At 45.7% G+C, this 20,562-nt stretch overlaps 1 protein-coding gene across 1 annotated transcript in view; it reads left to right on the forward strand.

The window, feature by feature from the left end:
* The window catches only part of LOC124789247 (polyglutamylase complex subunit TTLL1-like), a gene marked incomplete at its 3' end in the record, with an annotated part of 91,843 nt that overhangs the window by 64,244 nt on the left and 7,037 nt on the right, over positions 1 to 20,562 (forward strand). The window contains exons 4-6 of the mRNA XM_047256542.1: positions 1,480 to 1,681; positions 10,132 to 10,362; positions 13,109 to 13,218. Coding sequence (XP_047112498.1) covers positions 1,480 to 1,681; positions 10,132 to 10,362; positions 13,109 to 13,218 — 543 coding nt within the window. The remainder of the gene's footprint in view (positions 1 to 1,479; positions 1,682 to 10,131; positions 10,363 to 13,108; positions 13,219 to 20,562) is intronic.

Raw genomic sequence — 20,562 nt, forward strand, 5'->3', positions numbered from 1 at the left:
CATTTAGTAATCACGAAAGCGTTACGGAGATGATAGATAAACTCCAGTAGAAGACTCTACAGGAGAGACGCTCAGTAGCTCGTTACGAGCTTTTGTTGAAGTTTCGAGAACATACCTTCACCGAGGAGTCAAGCAGTATATTGCTCCCTCCTACGTATATCTCGCGAAGAGACCATGAGGATAAAATCAAAGAGATTAGAGCCCAGACAGACGCATACCGACAATCTTTCTTTCCACGAACAATACGAGACTGGAATAGAAGGCAGAACCGATAGAGGTACTCAAGGTACCCTCCGCCACACACCGTCAGGTGGCTTGCGGGGTATGGATGTAGGTGTAGATGTAGAAGTAGATGTGTGATGTCCTTAGGTTAGTTAGGTTTAAGCAGTTCTAAGTCTAGGTGAGTGATGACGTCAGATTAAAGTCCCATAGTGCTCAAAGCCATTTGATTTTTTGCACTCTTAACGCTGACGCCCTTGCTTTTAATTCCACCGACAGTTGTTTTGAAATTTATATTTACCGAACCAGTCCTTACGACAACCATTTCTTTTTCGATTTCTTCACGTTTTCCTTCAACCGTTTCACCTTAGATCCCGTGCACTTGCTATTGATTTCATTTCTCACTGGATTCTGTGTCTTTGTTCTAGAATTTTCCTGATCGTTGTTGTACTTCCTTCTTTCGTCGATCAGCTGAAGTATTTCCTCTGCTACCCAAGGATTTTTCACAGTTAAGTTACTTGTGTCGATGTTGGTCAATCCAACTTCTGATGACCGCACTTTTTAGAGGTGTCTATTTTTCTTCATCTCAACTAGCTCCTGTGGTATTCATTATCACAGCTTTAGAGAATTTCAAACACATCTCATAAATCCTTAGCACTTCGTACCTCATTTCTTTGCATATCGATTCTCTCGGACGAGTCTCTTAAACTTCAGCCCAGTCATCGTCATATTTCCCAGGACATCTTTACCTAAACAGTAGCTAGCAAATTCGTATCGGGTTTGAAACTTAATGTTATTGACAAGGACTGCTACTCGTCTCCGGTCACTATTGGTTAGGGCGTTTTTACGACCACTTGTTTTATGCCTTGCCATATGGCTGCGATGATGTACCGTTCCTTGTCGACACGCTGAGTGGTCTGTAAATATCGGGCAGCTTCATTCACTGAGTGGTCATGAGCGTCAAACACGACGGCTGCTATCTTCCATTCTGTTGAGTCTCCTCATGGACCCATCTTACCGCTCTGAATCCACCCAACAGACTGGCGCGAACACACCACGTCCCTGCCACGACCCACGTATGTGGTGCAGGGTCACGTGACCTCCTGGACCAGCTCTGCACCGTTCACAGCGCTCCAAAGCGACCAGTGGGATCCCTTAACGGTGCGAACATTATTTTGTCCGGTGAACCAATCTCCTATTAAGCTGCTAATGAGTATTGCTGTGCCCTTGCGGAACAATGGCGTGTCACTTTGTGTGCAGGTACATCGACAACCCGCTGCTGATCGGCGGCAAGAAGTTCGACCTCCGGCTGTACGTGCTGGTCACTTCGTTCCGGCCGCTCAAGGCGTACCTCTTCAGGCTGGGCTTCTGCCGCTTCTGCACCGTCAAGTACGACGCCAGCATACAGGAGCTGGACAACATGTACGTCCACCTCACCAACGTTTCCGTCCAGAAGCACGGAGTAAGTACCCCGTCTCAGCTGCGTTCCGGAAGGGTTGCTCGACTGAGAATGCCTTTTGTATGAATGGCAGTCAAATGAAGACCCATTTATGCTTCTGTGAGACAAGAGGGCCAGTGCCTTCATGGAAAAAGGTTTGCGTTGCCTGTGGAACCGTGATTGCAGTCAGGCGTGTACCTCTTCATCCGAAGCAAATCCACGCCACGAATGTTTTTCTTCAGGGCATCAAAAATACGGAAATCGCATGGGAAGAGCTCGGGGCCCTATGGAGGACGTGTAGAGGCTTCTCAGCGGAACGTCTGCAGCTTATTCGAAACAACCTTTGTGGATGGGCCCACATATTGACAAGGTTGTTTCGACTACGCTGCAGAAGTTTCGCTGGGTAGCTGTTACACATCGTCCGTAGAGTTCCGATCTCTCCACATGCGATTTCCGTAGTTTTGAAGCCCTGGAGAACGACGTTCGTGGCCGTCGGTTTCCTTCGGAGGAAGGGGTGCACACCTGGTGTAACACGCCCGGGAGTACTAATGGGTGGGGTGGTGCCTTTAAACTGAGTGTCGTTTCTGCTTTCCCTGACCGTGCGCCCTGTCCACATCACGTACCTGATAATCCCACGGCGGTCGTATTGTTCTGCTCCACACTGCTGCTGGCTTGCCTCAAATTATCTATCGAAATATGCAAGCGGGTGTAGGGGAGCCACTCAACGTTAAAACACAACACTGTTCGACGTCTGGTATGAACATCTGTATTCTGAGACTGTATGGAAATCGCAGGTTGTACTGTTTACATTCTGATTCAGAAGTGTTATCCCAATTAATGGATGATTAACAGTCCACAATATCATTCGGACGAGCGTACGCGTAACCGACACGACGCGGGTGATTGTTGACGATGCGGAAGCCGAATGATCGAAGGAAAATTCTTACGCCCGTCACGCATACACAGATATTTGGTACCAGTCCTCCTTGACACTAGTACTGAATGATATGGCACTGTTCGTAAAGTTATTTTTTTCAGTTCTCACTTCTCACTTGCACGAGCGTGCGCGTAACCGTCGCGGTGCGACTGATTGTTGATAAATGCGGAAACGCGAGGATCGAACGCACGTCCTCACGCTCGCTACAAGACACTGGCACTTGACTGCACTCTCTTGTGGTGATTGATTTTTGGTGATTCACGTCGGTTCACTCTGGGAGACCGAACACGGCGCGGATGATCGATGCTGTGCGATACGCAACGAGAGGATACACAAATACGTTATCAGCAGCACTGCTCATTTTTAAATTAATTCTTGACGCACCTTCCTGTGAATCACTTCCATATTTCGTCACTTTATTGTAATAGCACTTGTAGCAACACATCTACTTCCATACTAACAATGCTTTTTACATGCAGAGCTACACACTACACAACATAACAGTTTCGTCTCCCGCGCTCGGCTCTCTAGACGCCGCTGCCCTCAAAGATACTCCACAACTAAACCAGCGATATGACAGTACGCTCACACTGGGAACAATCACGGTTCCGTAACCAACCGCAAACACTTTTCTACGAAGGAACTGACCGCCATGTCTCTACATCTACATCAACATCTACACCTACATCCATACTCCGCAAGCCACCTGACGGTGTGTGGCGGAGGGTACCTTGAGTACCTCTATCGGTTCTCCCTTCTATTCCAGTCTCGCATTATTCGTGGAAAGAAGGATTGTCGGTATGCCTCTGTGTGGGCTCTAATCTCTCTGATTTTATCCTCATGGTCTCTTCGCGAGATATACGTAGGAGGGAGCAATATACTGCTTGACTCCTCCGTGAAGGTATGTTCTCGAAACTTCAACAAAAGCTCGTAACGAGCTACTGAGCGTCTCTACTGCAGAGTCTTCCACTGGAGTTTATCTATCATCTCCGTAACGCTTTTGCGATTACTAAATGATCCTGTAACGAAGCGCGCTGCTCTTCGTTGTATCTTCTCCATCTCTTCTATCAACCCTATCTGGTACGGAACCCACACTGCTGAGCAGTATTCAAGCAGTGGGCGAACAAGCGTACTGTAACCTGCTTCCTTTGTTTCCGGATTGCATTTCCTTAGGATTCTTCCAATGAATCTCAGTGTGGCATCTGCTTTACCGACGATCAACTTTATATGATCATTCCATTTTAAATCACTCCTAATGCGTACTCCCAGATAATTTACGGAATTAACTGCTTCCAGTTGTTGACCTGCTATTTTGTAGCTAAATGATAAGGGATCTATCTTTCTATGTATTCGCAGCACATTACACTTGTCTACATTGAGATTCAATAGCTATTCTCTGCACCATGCGTCAATTCGCTGCAGATCCTCCTGCATTTCAGTACAATTTTCCATTGTTACAACCTCTCGATACACCACAGCATCATATACAAAAAGCCTCAGTGCACTTCCGATGTCATCCACCAGGTCGTTTATGTATATTGTGAACGGCAACGGTCCTACGACACTCCCCTGTGGCACACCTGAAATCACTCTTACTTCGGAAGACTTCTCTCCATTGAGAATGACATGCTGCGTTCTGTTATCTAGGAACTCTTCAATCCAATCGCACAATTGGTCTGATACTCCATATGCTCTTACTTTGTTCATTAAACGACTGTGGGGAACTGTATCAAACGCCTTGCGGAAGTCAAGAAACACGGCATCTACCTGGGAACCCGTGTCTATGGCCCTCTGAGTCTTGCGGACGAATAGCGCGAGATGGGTTTCACACGACCGTCTTTTTCGAAACCCACGCTCATTCCTACAGAGTAGATTTCTAGTCTCCAGAAAAGTCTTTATACTCGAACATAATACGTGTTCCAAAATTCTACAACTGGTCGACGTTAGAGATATAGGTCTATAGTTTGCACATCTGTTCGACGTCCCTTCTTGAAAACGGGGATGACCTGTGCCCTTTTCCAATCCTTTGGAACGCTACGCTCTTCTAGAGACCTACGGTACACCGCTGCAAGAAGGGGGGCAAGTTCCTTCGCGTACTCTATGTAAAATCGAACTGGTATCCCACCAGGTCCAGCGGCCTTTCCTCTTTTGAGCGATTTTAATTGTTTCTCTATCCCTCTGTCGTCTATTTCGATATCTACCATTTTGTAATCTGTGCAACAATCTAGAGAAGGAACTACAGTCAGTCTTCCTCTGCGAAACAGCTTTGGAAAAAGACATTTAGTATTTCGGCCCTTAGTCTGTCATCCTCGTTTAAGTACCATTTTGGTCACAGAGTGTCTGGACATTTTGTTTTGATCCACCTACCGCTTTGACATAAGACCAAAATTTCTTAGGATTTTCTGCCAAGTCAGTACATAGAACTTTACTTTCGAATTCATTGAACGCCTCTCGCATAGCCCTCCTCACACTACATTTCGCTACGCGTAATTTTTGTTTGCCTGCAAGGCTTTGGCTATATTTATGTTTGCTGTGAAGTTCCCTTTGCCTCTGCAGCAGTTTTCTAACTCGGTTGTTGTGCCACGGTGGCTCTTTCCCATCTCTTACGATCTTGCTTGGCACATACTCTTCTATGTACGATGGTTTTGAACTTTGTCCAATGGTCCTCAACACTATCCGTACCTGAGACAAAACGTTTGTGTTGAGCCGTCAGGTACTCTGAAATCTGCTTTTTGTCACATTTGCTAAACAGAAAAATCTTCCTACCTTTTTTTAATATTTCTATTGACGGCTGAGTTCATCGATGCAGTAACCGCTTTATGATCGCTGATTCCCTGTTCTGCATTTACTGTTTGAAACAGTTCGGGTCTGTTTGTCTCCAGAAGGTCTAATATGTTATCGCCACGAGTCGGTTCTCTGTTTAACTGCTCAAGGTAGTTTTCAGATAAAGCACTTAAAAAAATTTCACTGGATTCTTTGTCCCTGTCACCCGTTATGAACGTTTGAGTCTCCCAGTCTATATCTGGCAAATTAAAATCTCCACCCAGAACTATAACATGGTGGAGAAATCTACTCGAATTATTTTCCAAATTATCCTTCAGGTGCTCAGCCACAACAGCTGCTGAGCCAGGGGGCCTATAGATACATCCAATTACCATGTCTGAGCCTGATTTAACCGTGACCTTCACCTAAATCATTTCACATTTCGGATCTCCGTCAATTTCCTTCGATACTATTGCACTTCTTATCGCTATAAACACGCCTCCCCCTTCACTGTCACTGCCCAGCCTGTCTCTGCGGTATACATTCCAATCTGAGTTTAGGATCTCATTACTGTTTACGTCTGGTTTCAGCCAACTTTCTATCCCTAGTACTACATGGGCGTTGTGACCGTGTATTAATGAGAGCAGTTCTGGGACCTTTCTATAGGCACTCCTGCAGTTTACTATTAGCACATTAATGTTGTTATTCCCTGTTGCATTTTGCCTACTCCTATCTTGCCGCGTCTCAGGAGGCGTCTTGTCGGGCCTAGGGAGGGAATTCTCTAGCCTGAAAAACCCCCATGTGCACTCCACACGGACTCCGCTACCCTTGTAGCCGCTTCCGGCGTGTAGTGCACAGTGCGATAAGGCTATTAACATTTAACGGGATTACTTTTGAAATAATAAACAGTTTATTTACTTTTTTCTATCAGTCTCGTTTTCATTTGACTGTCTCTTATGCATCCACTCCCCAAACATTGCACCTTAGATGATAAAATATCGCCAGTTGTTATTTGCTGCAACCTTCCGAGGCATTTGACTACATGCTTCATGTTACTATCTTACAAAAACTTAAATTTTATTGAACTGATGGCCTTACAAACAACGGGTTTCGATCTTACTTAACAAACAGAATGCAAGAATTTGTGCTGAATAATTCAAATAACGTTGCAAGGAGAGAAAATTTTAGTGACTGAGGAGAAATCACTTATTGAATCGCACATGGCCAACTCCTATCCATTGGTGTATGCGAATGACCTTTCGCTCAACGTTCGTGAAGCAAAATTAGTAAAAATAAATGTAAATGTCGTGTGGCTAGGGCCTCCCGTCGGGTAGACCGTTCCCGGGTGCAAGTCTTTCGATTTGACGCCACTTCGGCGACTTGCGTATCGATGGACATCGGACTCACAGCAAAGGTGTTTCACTGGGTTCAACTCGGGCCTCATGGCAGGCGTGTCCATTACAGGAATGTTATTATCCACAAGCCTTGGCTGTATGACAGAACGCGTTATCATGGTGTTACAAGCAATCATCGTCTCCGAACTGTTCCTCTACTGTACGCAGTACAAAACACTGCAAAAAAGTGTTCATATCCTTCCGCATTTATCGTTTACTGAAGTGCTATTAGAATATGACACCCCAATAACGAAGAACCTCCCCATACGGTAACACCACTCCTCTGTACTTCACTGTTGGTACAACATACGATAACAGGAACGTTCTCCAGATGTTGACAAACCCAAACGCTTCCACTGGAGTGACAGCAGGTACAGCGCGGCTCAGCACTCCATGCCACTCGTTTCCAGATCGTCCAGTGTCCAGTTGTATCGCTCTTTACGCCACTTGAAGCGTCGCTTAGCACTGACAGCATCATCATTTGTTGCAGGTCGTGGTTGACGTTTCACATGTGGCTGAACACTTCCTGTTTCCTTAAATAACGTAACTACTCGGCGTACGGTCCGGACACTTGGATGATGTCGTCCAGGATACCGAGCAGCGTACATAGCACATGCCCGTTGGGCATTTTGATCACAATAGCCATACATCAACACGATATCCACCTTTTCCGCAATTGGTAAGCGGTCCATGTTAACACGGGTAATATATCACGAAGCAAATACCGTCCGCACTGGAGGAATGTCACGTGATACCAAGTACTTATACGTTTGTGACTATTACAGCGCCATTTATCACAAAGCGAAAAAAGTGGTCCAACTAAAACATTCATATTTCTTTACGTGCTACACGAATATGTAATAAAAATGTGGGTTCCTATTTAAAAAAACGCAGTTGATATCCGTTTGACCTACGGCAGCGCCATCTAGCAGGCCAGCCATAGCGCCATCTGGTTTCCGCCTTCAAGCTAGACGAGTTTCGTTCTTTGTAGTTTTTTCTTTCGATGCTTATTTTGTGAGATATTTGGCCCGGTCACTATCAATGGACCACCCTATATACATACAGGGTGCTACAAAAAGATACGGCCTAACTTTCAGGAAACATTCCTCACACACACAGAAAGAAAATATTTTATGTGGACATGTGTCCGGAAGCGCTTAATTTCCATGTTAGAGCTCATTTTATTAGTTCTCTTCAAATCACATTAATCATGGAATGGAAACACACAGCAACGGAACGTACCAGCGTGACTTCAAACACTTTGTTACAGGAAATGTTCAAAATGTCCTCCGCTAGCGAGGATACATGCATCCACCCTCCGTCGCATGGAATCCCTGATGCGCTGATGCGGCCCTGGTGAATGGCGTATTGTATCACAGCTGTCCACAATGCGAGCACGAAGAGTCTCTACATTTGGTACCGGGGTTGCGTAGACAAGAGCTTTCAAATGCGCCCATAAATGAAAGTCAAGAGGGTTGAGGTCAGGAGAGCGTGGAGGCCATGGAATTGGTCTGCCTCTACCAATCCATCGGTCACCGAATCTGTTGTTGAGAAGCGTAGGAACACTTCAACTGAAACGTGCAGGAGCTCCATCGTGCATGAAGCACATGTTGTGTCGTACTTGTAAAGGCACATGGTCTAGCTGCACAGGTAGAGTATCCCGTATGAAATCATGATAACATGCTCCATTGAGCGTAGGTGGAACAACATACTGACGAAACTGAAAGAGCTCTAACATGGAAATTAAGCGTTTCCAGACACATGTCCAGATAACATCTTTTCTTTATTTGTGTATGTGGAATGTTTCCTGAAAGTTTGGCCGTACCTTTTTGTAACACCCTGTATAGAGATAGTTATGAAACGTTGTTACCAGCCAGCAAAGGCAAAGTTGTATTTATGGCTTATTGGTTTATGATAAGAATACTAGTACAAAATCTGAATCTGCAATAACAGTAAACAAGGCCCAAGGTCAGAGAGAGGGAGGGAACAGGAGATGGACAGAGGGGTGGGAGGAGGTGGTGGGGAGAGAGAGAGAGAAAAGAAGGAAATAAGGATGTCTTTCCAATCCCTATAGATATTGGAAACGTGCGCTTTCTCTTTTCTCTCTTCTTTGTTGATGGAAGCTGAGCCACAGCAAAGCGCGGCCGGGTACAGCAAGTAAATAGGATAAAAACAATAAAGCACCTGTGGTAGTGCAACTGGTTTTCTTCTTTTTTAAAAAAAAGCTGAGTACAGAGAGCTTAAATCAGGGCTTCACAACATACGTGCTCGCGGAGCAAGCTGTGAGCAAGCTGTGAGCACGAGCACGGAGCAGCGCGAGCACGCTACCCCCACTACCGGACCAGAGCGGAGAGTGGGGAGGGTCACGTGGGGCACACAACAGCTGCCGCCAGTCGATGTAAACCCGCGGCCACCTGCAGGGATATCACTCACGAATTATTACTGCGACAAATGAAACAAATAAAGGAGAGTGTACACGTGCCACATAATTTTATTAGCTTAGTGTATGTCTCTACATTCGCATTAATTTGTGAACTGTTACACAATGAAAAGTGTCACTGAAGTGTGGGATTCTCGGTTATCTTGTACTTTTTGCCCTTTACAATTGCGTCTGTGCTCTGAGTAATTGTTCTTGTGCATTTTAGGTGCAGCGTGCGGTTTATATTTCGATCAGACAATGCGTTTCTCAGGCGCGTCTTGTTACATTTCATTGCAGAGAACAGTTGTTCACAAACATACGTGGAACCGAACATTGATATTATTGTAGCCGCTAGTTTGTGCAAACGAGGAAATCTATCCTGAGGCAAGTGTCTGTAGAATTCCAAAATGTTTTTCTTGTTCTGAAATTTGTCTCTGTATTTTCTGTCACACTGCAGATCAATAATTTCTTGCTGCAGCTCAGGACGAATCTCTTAAATATTCGCTGAATATGGAGAGAACAGATCAAAATCACTGTCTAGTGCTGTCAGATCTTGAAAGCGCTGATCAACTAATCTATGGGAATAACGTTCACAGTCTTTGTGAACATCTTGCATGGATGATAATTTACGAAAATGAGCTAGGTTTCCTGTTTCCAGCTGACTCGCCCAAAGTTTCAATTTCATTTTAAAAGCTCGTATTCGATCTATGAAATGAGTAATTAGCAGATCTTTACCTTGTAGTAAAATGTTCAAAGCATTCAGATGGCTAGTTAAATCTGCTAAGAACGCGAGATCACATTCAAAAGTGCGCGCGTATTTCCCCTCCCTCCCCTCCCTCCCTCCCTCCCTACTCCGCGACCTTGCACCTGCTCGCGAGCACGTGTCTGAGCAGACGCCAGTACTCGCGCTCAAAAGCGGCCAGTTGTTAAGCCCTGGCTTAAATGATGCGCGGTGTGGCAGGGCGAGTACAACGGCATCCACGGCGGCAAGTGGAGCGTGCAGAACCTGCGGCTGTACCTGGAGAGCACGCGCGGCAAGGCCGTCACGGAGCGCCTCTTCGACTCCGTGTCGTGGCTGATCGTGCACTCGCTCAAGGCCGTCGCGCCCGTCATGGCCAACGACCGCCACTGCTTCGAGTGCTACGGCTACGACATCATCATCGACAACAAGCTCAAGCCCTGGCTGGTCGAGGTGCGTACAGCGGCGTTTCTTCCGCGCCACTTTAGTTATTTGTTTTTATTGCTTTATTTATTGATTTATTTAACCTGGCAGGATTAGGGCCATCAGGCCCTGTCTTACATCTAACCAGGCATTCTACTTATTTTACATTCATATGTTTTAGTAGGCATGTTAAACTACATCTAGTACAAAAAGTGAAATAAACAGTTACAAAGGTACACTTGGAAAAATACATACATATACAGTTTATATTCGTAGGTGATAAGTAATGTTATAGGAGAGAAACAACTTCAGTTGGAAAGACCACATAGATAATATTGTGGTGAAGGCGAGCCAAAGGACACTTAGAAGATGCAACAAGTCCACTAAGGAGACACCTTACACTACACTCGTTCGTCCTCTGTTACAATATTGCTGCGTGGTGTGGGATCCTTACCAGGTGGGATTGACGGAGGACATCGAAAAGGTGCAAAAAAGGGCAGCTCGTTTTCTATTATCACGTAATAGGGGAGAGAGTGTGGCAGATATGATACGCGAGTTGGGATGGAAGTCATTAAAGCAAAGACGTTTTTCGTCGCGGCGAGGTCTATCTACGAAATTTCAGTCACCAACTTTCTCTTCCGAATGCGAAAATATTTTGTTGAGCCCAACCTACATAGGTAGGAATGATCATCAAAATAAAATAAGAGAAATCAGAGCTCGAACACAAAGGTTTAGGTGTTCGTTTTCCCCGCGCGCTATTCGGGAGTGGAATGGTAGAGAGATGGTATGATTGTGGTTCGATGAACCCTCTGCCAAGCACTTAAATGTGAATTGCAGAGTAGTCATGTAGATGTAGATGAATCAGACATTATGAAAGAGACAGGTTTTAGATAGGAGTGCTAGCAGTGGGGAGTATGAGGGAGACTGATGGTGAAGGGAGGAGAAGAATGGAAACATGATGAAACATAATTAAGGAAATATAAAGGAAAAGAAGAATGCCTGGCTAATAGAGATAGATGAAGAGGAAGGAGAGGAAGGAGCAAGATAGGAGACACTAGCTTTGCTATTTGACAGATGAGAGGATTGGCCTTGCACATTAATTTTGTGGAAAACGTTATGAGGATGATGGTAGGAAATGCTTCAACTTCTTAAAAACAGCAGGGGACTGAATTTTGCGCAAGGTAAGGGGCAGTTTGTTCGAGAGGTGGACAGCGGCAACTGAGAAGGAGTTTGCAAAAGTTTTTGTTGTGTGAGTGGGCACAGTTAGGATGCCAATTAACAGTGACCTCGTGTTTCGATTATGATGACATGACAGGTTTTTAATCTCTGAAGCAAGGTACTGGGGTGCTTGCGCGGCGAGGAGTCTGTGGAGTAGACACAGAGTGTGGTAGTCACGCAATTTGTCAGGCTGCAGCCACCCTAGCTGGGAGTATGAAGCACTAACGTGATCACATCGGCCAATGTTGCAGGTGTAACGCACACAGGCATTCATGGTTACTTCTAACCGTCTTTTGTGTTCACTACTCATGCCTTTTTGAATTACATCACAATAGTGGACGTTCGGTACAACGAGTGCTTACACGAGGTGGCGTTTCACGTCCTGTGGAAATACGTTCCGAAACTTTTTGAGAGCATAGAGACGAGCAGACGTCTTCCGGCACACTGCGACTGTATTCTCTGCCCAGTTGAGATGCTCATCCAAAATTATACCCAAGTTCTTAACTGCTTACTGATATGGTATTGGAATACGGTCGAGCAGAATAGGAAGTAGCCGTTCGCGGAAATCTGAACTTATTAATTTCTGATGCGCTATTAAAATTACTTCTGTCTTTTTTGCATTTACTTTAAGCCCCAGGTTTTTCGCCCATGTCACTACTGAAGACAGATCATCATTCATCTGAGCGATTGCAGTGTTTACATCTTCAGGTCTGACGCTTAGGTAGAGATGGAGGTCGTCGCCATAGAACTGATATTTACACTCACCAGTGGTAGCTCGAATTGAGCATACGCAGGCAGAAAACTTACAAAGACTATAACAGCAGTGTCGTCGTATGCTCAATCAAAATCCTGTATAACAACGTTGCAAGAAAGTCAGATAAATGAAAAGCAACCGAGCAGACGTCCAGGCAAAATAGAGTCGCTAGCACAGTCAGAAAACCGGCAGAGTGCCACTGTAGTCGAAATACTCGACGGTAAAATGGTTGAAATGGCTCTGAGCACTATGGGACTTAACTTCTAAGGTCATCAGTGCCCTAGAATTTAGAACTACTTAAACCTAACTAACCTATATCGTATACACAAAATTTTTCCGATTTCTTTTAGTACCCAAGTGGATGATCTCGCACTTTTCTTTGTTTAATGCCAATTGTCACTTTTCGCACCATACAGAAATTCTCTCTAGATCATTTTGTAAATGGAATTGATCGTCTGATGATTTTACTAGACGGTAAATTACAGCATCATCTGCGAACAGTCTAAGGGGGCTGCAGCATTCTGGGAATGTAGGAATATGGAATCGATCTGAGATCCCTTGTCGACAGCACTCATTAGTTTGTGGGAATAAAGAGCTAGCCGTGGTTTAGACACAGGTGTCCACCCACTTCTCCAACCACCAGAATTTCTGACGCATCTGACACCCCCTGTTACGAAACAGCTTGATCTGAAAGTCATGAAATAGCAACCGCTCTACTCAACTACTTCAACACGGCGTTTGTAGCACCCATTCGTCGGACTTTTATTAGAGAGATTCATTTTCTTTCCTCCTCGCGTGTCACAGGTGAACGCGTCGCCGTCGCTGACGTCGACGACTGTGAACGACCGCATCCTCAAGTACAAGCTCATCGACAACATCATCTCCGTGGTGCTGCCCCCGGACGGCGTGCCCGAGTGAGTATGCGCTCTTGTCATTACGAGGCAGAGTAAACCTAACAGTAAATGTCAATATTTTCACGCGAAAGTGCACTTATTTTCCGTCCCATTCCTTGATCATTGCACTTTGACCTATAGCTGTTATAATCACTGTTTGTACTCACAAGATTCTCGAGAATGAAGTTTGCGGTCTGGGAAGTACGGAAGCGTCCGATCCCGCCCGTCTGCTTTGACCCATGACGTCACAAATATGGCGGAAACAAAAACAAACACACACACTTTCCACAAGAAGCCTAATGACACTAACGGGACAAGCGCGGGAAATGGGGTGTTTTGGGTGGGGGGCAAACTAAATATAAACAAATTTAGACGCCTTGCGTAGCTACAACGTGTAAGTGAAGGCAGCCATGCATGAATACCCACCCACCTCCCCAGGGGTCGTAACCCCTGCAACCCATAGAAGATAAAGATGCTTCAGTAGCTGATTAGTGTTTTTTGTCTTTTAAAAAAAATCTCACGGGATAGAACGAACAGATCAGAAAGATAAATATAATAAACTAAAACAGAAATTGGAGGAAACAGATAATTAAAATAAGTAATAAGTGTTTTTAAATTTAAAAAAAAATCTCACGAGATAGAACGAACAGATCAGAAAAGTAAATAAAATAAGATAAAACAGAACTGGAGACAGCCACATTCAAACCAAACTCCGCGCCGTCATGACGTCACACACGACAACACCCTTACGTCACGGGTCAAAACCGACGCGTGGGATCGGACGCTTCTGTCGACCCGCGGTCTGACGTCCCGTCGACGACGAAGTGATTAGAGACGGAGCACGACCTCGGATTGGGGGAGCATGGGAAAGAAATCGACCGTAACGTTTTCAGATAAACAATCCGATACATTGCCTTAACCCATTCTGGGAAACTGCTGGAACGGCAGAACTGAAATTTGAATGGTCGTCCTACTGAATACGACTCCAATGTTTTACCACTGTGCAATTCGGAAAAACCTCCTCCAGCCACAAGTTACTTTAGACGTGAGGACAGATGGAAGCAAGAGGGTCCCAAACGTGGTGAAAAGGGTGGATCGTACACTGAAGTGCCAAAGGAACTGATATAGGTGTGCGTATTCAAATACAGAGATATGTAAACAGGCAGAATACGGCGGTGCAGTCGCCAACGCCTACGTAAGGCAACAAGTGTCTGGCGCAGTTGTCAGATCGGTTACTGCTGCTACAGTGGCAGGTTATCAACATTTAAGTGAGTTTGAACGTGGTGTTACAGTTGGCGCACGAGCGATGGGACACAGAATCTCCGAGATAGTATGAAGTGGGGATTTGGGCGTACGACCATTTCACGAGTGTACCGTAAATATCAGGAATCCGGTAAAACATCAAATCTCCGACATCGCTGCAAGAACGGGACCAACGACGACTGTAGAGCATCGGTCAACTGGACAGAAGTGCAACCTTTCCGCAAATTGTTGCAGATTTCAGTGCTCCACCATCAACAAGCGTCAGCGTGCGAACCGTTCAGTGAAACATCATCGACATGGCGTTTCGGAGCCGAAGGCCCACTCGTGTACCCTTGATGACTGCACGACACAAAGTCTTACGCCTCGCCTGGGCCCGACAACACCGACATTGGACAGTTGACGACTGGAAACATGTTGCCTGCTCTGACGAGTCTCGTTTGAAATTGTATCGAGCGGATGGACGTGTGCGGGTATGCAGACAGCCTCATGAATCCATGGACCCTGTATGTCAGCCGGGTACTGTTCAAGCTGGTGGAGGCTCTGTAATGATGTGAAGTGTGTGCGGTTGAAGTGATATGGGACCCCTGATACGTCTAGATACGACTCTGACAGGTGACACGTACGCAGGCATCCTGTCTGATAACACGCATCCATTCATGTCGATTGTCCATTCCGACGGACTTGGGAAATTCCAGCAGGACAATGCCGCACCCCACACGCCCAGAACTGCTACAGAGTGGCTCCAGGAACACCCTTCTGAGTTTAAACATTTCCGCTGGCCACGAAACTCCTCAGATATGAACATTATTGAGCGTGCGGGCAAGCCCTGCAACGTGCTGTTGAGAAGAGATCTCTATCCTTCGCACTCTTAGACGGATTTGTAGACAGCCGTACAGGATTCACGGTGTCAGTTTCCTGCAGCACTACTTCAGACGTTAGTCACATCCACGCTACGTCGTGCTGTGGTACATGTCCATGCCCCTGGGGCATATTAGGCAGGTGTATCAGTTTCTTTGGCTCTTCAATGTATTTTCATGTGCGGCTGCAGCAAAGGGAAGTCTCGAACGTGAATAACCTTCAAGGCAAATACAGCCATCGCTGAATTCAGCTGTCCATTTTGTATATGGTGGAAATGAAGGAGAGGACTTCTTACGAGGACCTCCGCGTTTTTTATATGAACATTCTTAAAGCTTTTTCCATAAAACAAACTTCATTAACATTCTAAATCTTTATTCTTCATGTCTATGTATTTATTTATCAACATAGTCATCCTGGCGGCAAACACATTTTTCCCAACGAAAGAGCAGTTTATTGAGACCGTCACTGTAGAATGTTTGAATTTGTTGACAGAGCCACAACCTCATCTGTGCTTGCACCCCTTCATCACTACCAAAGTGAAGTCCTCGGTGTTCTTTAAGTTTTGGAACAGTTGAAACTCGGATGAGGCCGAGAGCGGAGTGTTTGGATGTCTGGAGGATGACTGATGGTTGTGGACCCAAGTAGTCGGATTGTGGCAGATGTCGCAGCGCTCGTGTGTGGTCTGGCATTGTCGTGCTGAAGGGCAGGGTGGACGAACTGGCGTTGTCATGCTGAAGGGAAGGGTGCTCCAGGTGTGGACGAACTCTTCGAATTCGCGCTTTCAGATTTCTCGATTACAGCGCGCTGTTTCTCACGCACGCACATAGTTTCTTTACACACCTCCATGTTACGCGTTACAGTACGGAGCAGTCTAGCGGCAGAGGGTTGCAACTTGTGTCAGTGAAACGGAAAGTCGACCGAGCAATGGGCATGACATGTAATACGTCAACTGATTTTGAAAACAAAATTAAAAATTTGGAGACATTACTTTCCACCACACCCCTTTGTTATCTTCACAAACTTTGGCTGTATTTTTGTTGGTTGTAAACTGCCCAAAACAAGGAATGTTATAACAGCTCGGTAGTTTAGTTTACTCATTTTGCAATACCCACAAAATGACTATTTTAGAAAGAAATATTAACACTAAATATATACGTGAGATCAAACCCGCCAGGGTAGCCGATAGCGCTAACGCGCTCCTTCCTGGACTCGGGTGGGCGCGCCGGACTCGGATCGAATCCGTCCAGCGGATTAACGACGAGGGTCGATGTGCCAGCCAGCCTGGATGTGGTTTTTATGCGGTTTTCCACATCCCAGTAGGTGAATACTGGGCTGGTCCCCAGGTACTGCCTCAGTTACATGGCTCGCAGACATCTGAACACATTCGCACTGTTCCATGGATTACGCCGCTAGATGCAGACAGCTGTGGTACACTAATTCCTTCCAGGGGGGGGGAGGAGGGGGGGGGGTACGAGGTGGCGGCAGGAACGGCATCCGGCCACCCCTTAACGTTAACATGCCACTTCCGATAAACCACCAGATCCCGCAAGTCGGGATACATGCTTTGAAAGAGAGATATACACTAGATCAAGCTGACACTTGCCTTCATTTATACACGATTTTCACCAATAAAACAGTCAAAATTTTATTGTATTCAAATCCTGCTCTGTCCGAAGATAATGACGCTTCAGTTTGCCCTTCTATCTCGTCTTGCTCTTCGTCTTTCATATGAAACATCTCTCCCACGCAGTCTGTTGTCACCAAACTTACCTGTCCAAGAATGGTTAACACATGTGCAATAACACGTCCACAGCTTGTGATGTAGTGCCTAGCGTTGCAGCCTCTGGATCACGGGGTCCCAGGTTCGATTCCCAGCAGGGTTGGTGATTTTCTCTTCCTGGGGACTGGGTGTTTGTGTTGTCCTCATCGTTTCATCATCACCATCATTCGTCACTGTGGTTACACTGGACTGTGTACAAATGTTCGGCTGTGTAAAAATTGGGACTTTGTATGTATGGGCGCTGATCACCCCACAGTTGAGCACCCCACAAACCAAACATGTGCAGTACAAGCACGAAACGCGAACGTACCCTTCTCCAAATACTCCAGTCTACAGCAATGAATCGGTGATTAGTGTGCAGGTCAGGACCAATCAGAATAAGGGCGTTAAGACCCTATCTTACATCTTCCTCACATGTTAACAGTAATGAAAATGGGTGCTACAGTAATGTCACTTCAAAACAAAATATGTAATTCATGTGGATATGTATCTCTAACTGTAACGTCCAATTTCCGAGCTGTCATTATTAGTTAACACTATGATCTTGATTTTAATTCAGTATGAGTCATTGGCCCAGCTCAGTTAAGGCGTTGGAAAGTCTCACAGCAAAACGATAATTGAGCTGGCCATGGTGGCTGGGGCTTGCAACAGCTTCTAGTTGTTTCACATTTAAGCAAATCTCCTGGGCGGCAAACATCAATTTATTAATCTGAGCGTAGCTGGCTTCACGAGTTCTGCTGCTACTAGAGGTCTGCATTTCTGACCCGGCCTCTGACGTTTATGGAAGAAGATCTTCGGTGGCATTAATAGAAGCTTTTCAGGGAGCACACGGTAGTAATGCAACTCATTGCCAGCACCGAGCACTATTGTGCTCGTAATAAAAAAAATTGGAATGTCAAGTTCGCACCGTCGACTTACAGCTATTAACCACTCCAAGCGGATGGAGGTCAGAAAAGATTTTATTAATTCTGGAAATACATCATTTTCTGGGTGAAGCAATTTTTTGTTTGAGGTAAACACTTAATCCACATAACTGATGATTAGTTTTACGTGCTTACAGCTTGTTATGGTTAACACAACAGTATGGAAAGTACAACACGTAAAGACGTACCATACTTAATAAGAATGGAACATGACCGTAAGGTAAGGAGACATGTGCTACTGTTGTGGCGATATCTGCAACCCGTGGATATAGATACATACAGACCAAGCAATCCCAATCCCTGTCCTTCTGAGCTCTGAAATCAAGACCAGAATCACTTTTAGGTTGGAGTGAGACCGAGTACCTGCCACTGCGAAGTGGAGCTAACAAGCATAGAGTGTCTGATTATTAACTGAAATTAAGAATTAGTTTCAAGAAGTGAGTGATCTTCTTTATTAGCTGTGTGATCGAAAGTATCGGGACACCCACAAAAACATACGTTCTTCATATTAGCTGCATTGTGCTGCCACCTACTGCCAGATATTCCACATCAGCGACCTCAGTAGTCATTAGACATCGTGAGAGAGCAGAATGGGACGTTCCGTGGAACTCACGGACTTCGAACGTGGTCAGGTGATTGTTTGTCACTTGTGTCACACCTCTGTACGCTAGATTTCCACACTCCTAAACATCCCTAGGACTACTATTTCCGATGTGATAGAGCAGTGAAAACGTGAAGGGACACGTACAGCACAAAAGCGTACAGGCCGACCTCGTCTGTTGACTGACAGAGACCGCCGACATTTGAAGAAGGTTGTAGTGTGTAATAGGCAGACATCTACCCAGACCATCACACAGGAATTTCAAACTGCATCAGGATCCACTGCAAGTACTATGACAGTTAGGCGGGTGGTGAGAAAACTTGGATTTCACGGTCGAGCGGCTGCTCATAAGCCACACATCATGCCGGTAAATGTCAAACGACGCCTCGCTTGCTGTAAGGAGCGTAAACACTGGACGATTGACCAGTGGAATAACGTTGTGTATAGTGACGAATCACGGAACACAGTGTGGCATTCCGATGGCAGGGTTTGGGTATGGCGAATGCCCGGTGAACATCATCTGTCAGCGTGTGTAGTGCCAACAGCAAAATTCGGAGGCGGTGGTGTTATGGTGTGGTCATGTTTTTCATGGAGGGGGCTTGCACCCCTTGTTGTTTTGCGTGGCACTATCACAGTACACTCCTACATTGATGTTTTAAGCACCTTCTTGCTTCCCACTGTTGAATAGCAATTAGGGGATGACGACTGCATCTTTCAACACGATCGAGCACCTGTTCATAACTCACGGCCTGTGGCGGAGTGGTTACTTGACAATAACATCCCTATAATGGACTGGCCTGCACAGAGTCCTGACCTGAATCCTATAGAACACCTGTGCGATGTTTGGGAACGCCGACTTCGTGCCAGGCCTCACCGACCGACATCGGTACCTCTCGTCAGTGCCGCACTCCGTGAAGAATGGACTGCCATTCCCCAAGAAAACTTCCAGCACCTGATTAAACGCATGCCTGCGAGAGTGAAAGCTGTCATCAAGGCTATGGGGTGGGCCAACACCATATTGAACTCTAGCATTACCGACGTAGGGCGCCACGAACTTGTAAGTCATTTTCAGCCAGGTGTCCGGATACTTTTGATCACATAGTGTACGTATGCAGCACTACAATTAACATAATTTCTGTGCAATTGTGAATATTAATGGGACGGTTCTCGTTTTAACATTCGGTCTGTTAAAGTTGTAAAAAACAAGGTTTGAAATGTTGTACGTACAGTGCTTTCTGTATATACTTTTTACAAGCGACAGAGTTACCTTTCCACTTAGCCTTATCTTTTCCCTAGCGTTTATACGGTGTAGTACAAGGTCCGCTTTTTCGGGTTTTGGCCAGTTTTGTTTTCTGTTGGTTATCTTTGTCTCCGGGTGCTACTCCCGACTTCACTATCGCCACTGTAACTTAGAGACGAAAGTCGTGCGCGAAATCAGTCCGTCAATCGTCTCAACGCTGTTCTGCGTGGTGTCGCATTGTAAGTTTTCTTGCGTCGTATTTTCTGAGGCGGAATTGAGAAACCAGCCCACATTTGCCTAAACGAGCGTGGCAAAGCGACCAGAAACTAACCTCAACGTGGTCAATATACTATATTTTGTCGTTAATTCGATGCGCGGATTCGATCCAGTTCTTGTCCATCTTCCTGTCTCGCAAGCTAGTGCGTTGTGCGTTGCGTTGTACAGTCCACACTGCATGATCAAATGTGTCTGGACATCCCAATATAATGAGGAACTGACCACTAGATGTCACTAAGGCGCAACCGCCAGTGCAAAAGGAGCTGGGCAGTATTGTGTTGTCAGAAACATCAGAAAGGGTCGGTTACGTCAGTGACTTCGAATGTGGACTACTCACTGCACGTCGGTCGAGTAACAAATCCGTAAGGGCACTTCAACCATTCTGAAGCTGCTCAAGTGGTCTGTTGGTGGTATGGTTGCGAAG

Source organism: Schistocerca piceifrons, chromosome 3 (assembly GCF_021461385.2).
Source record: "Schistocerca piceifrons isolate TAMUIC-IGC-003096 chromosome 3, iqSchPice1.1, whole genome shotgun sequence".
Lineage (NCBI taxonomy): Eukaryota > Metazoa > Arthropoda > Insecta > Orthoptera > Acrididae > Schistocerca > Schistocerca piceifrons.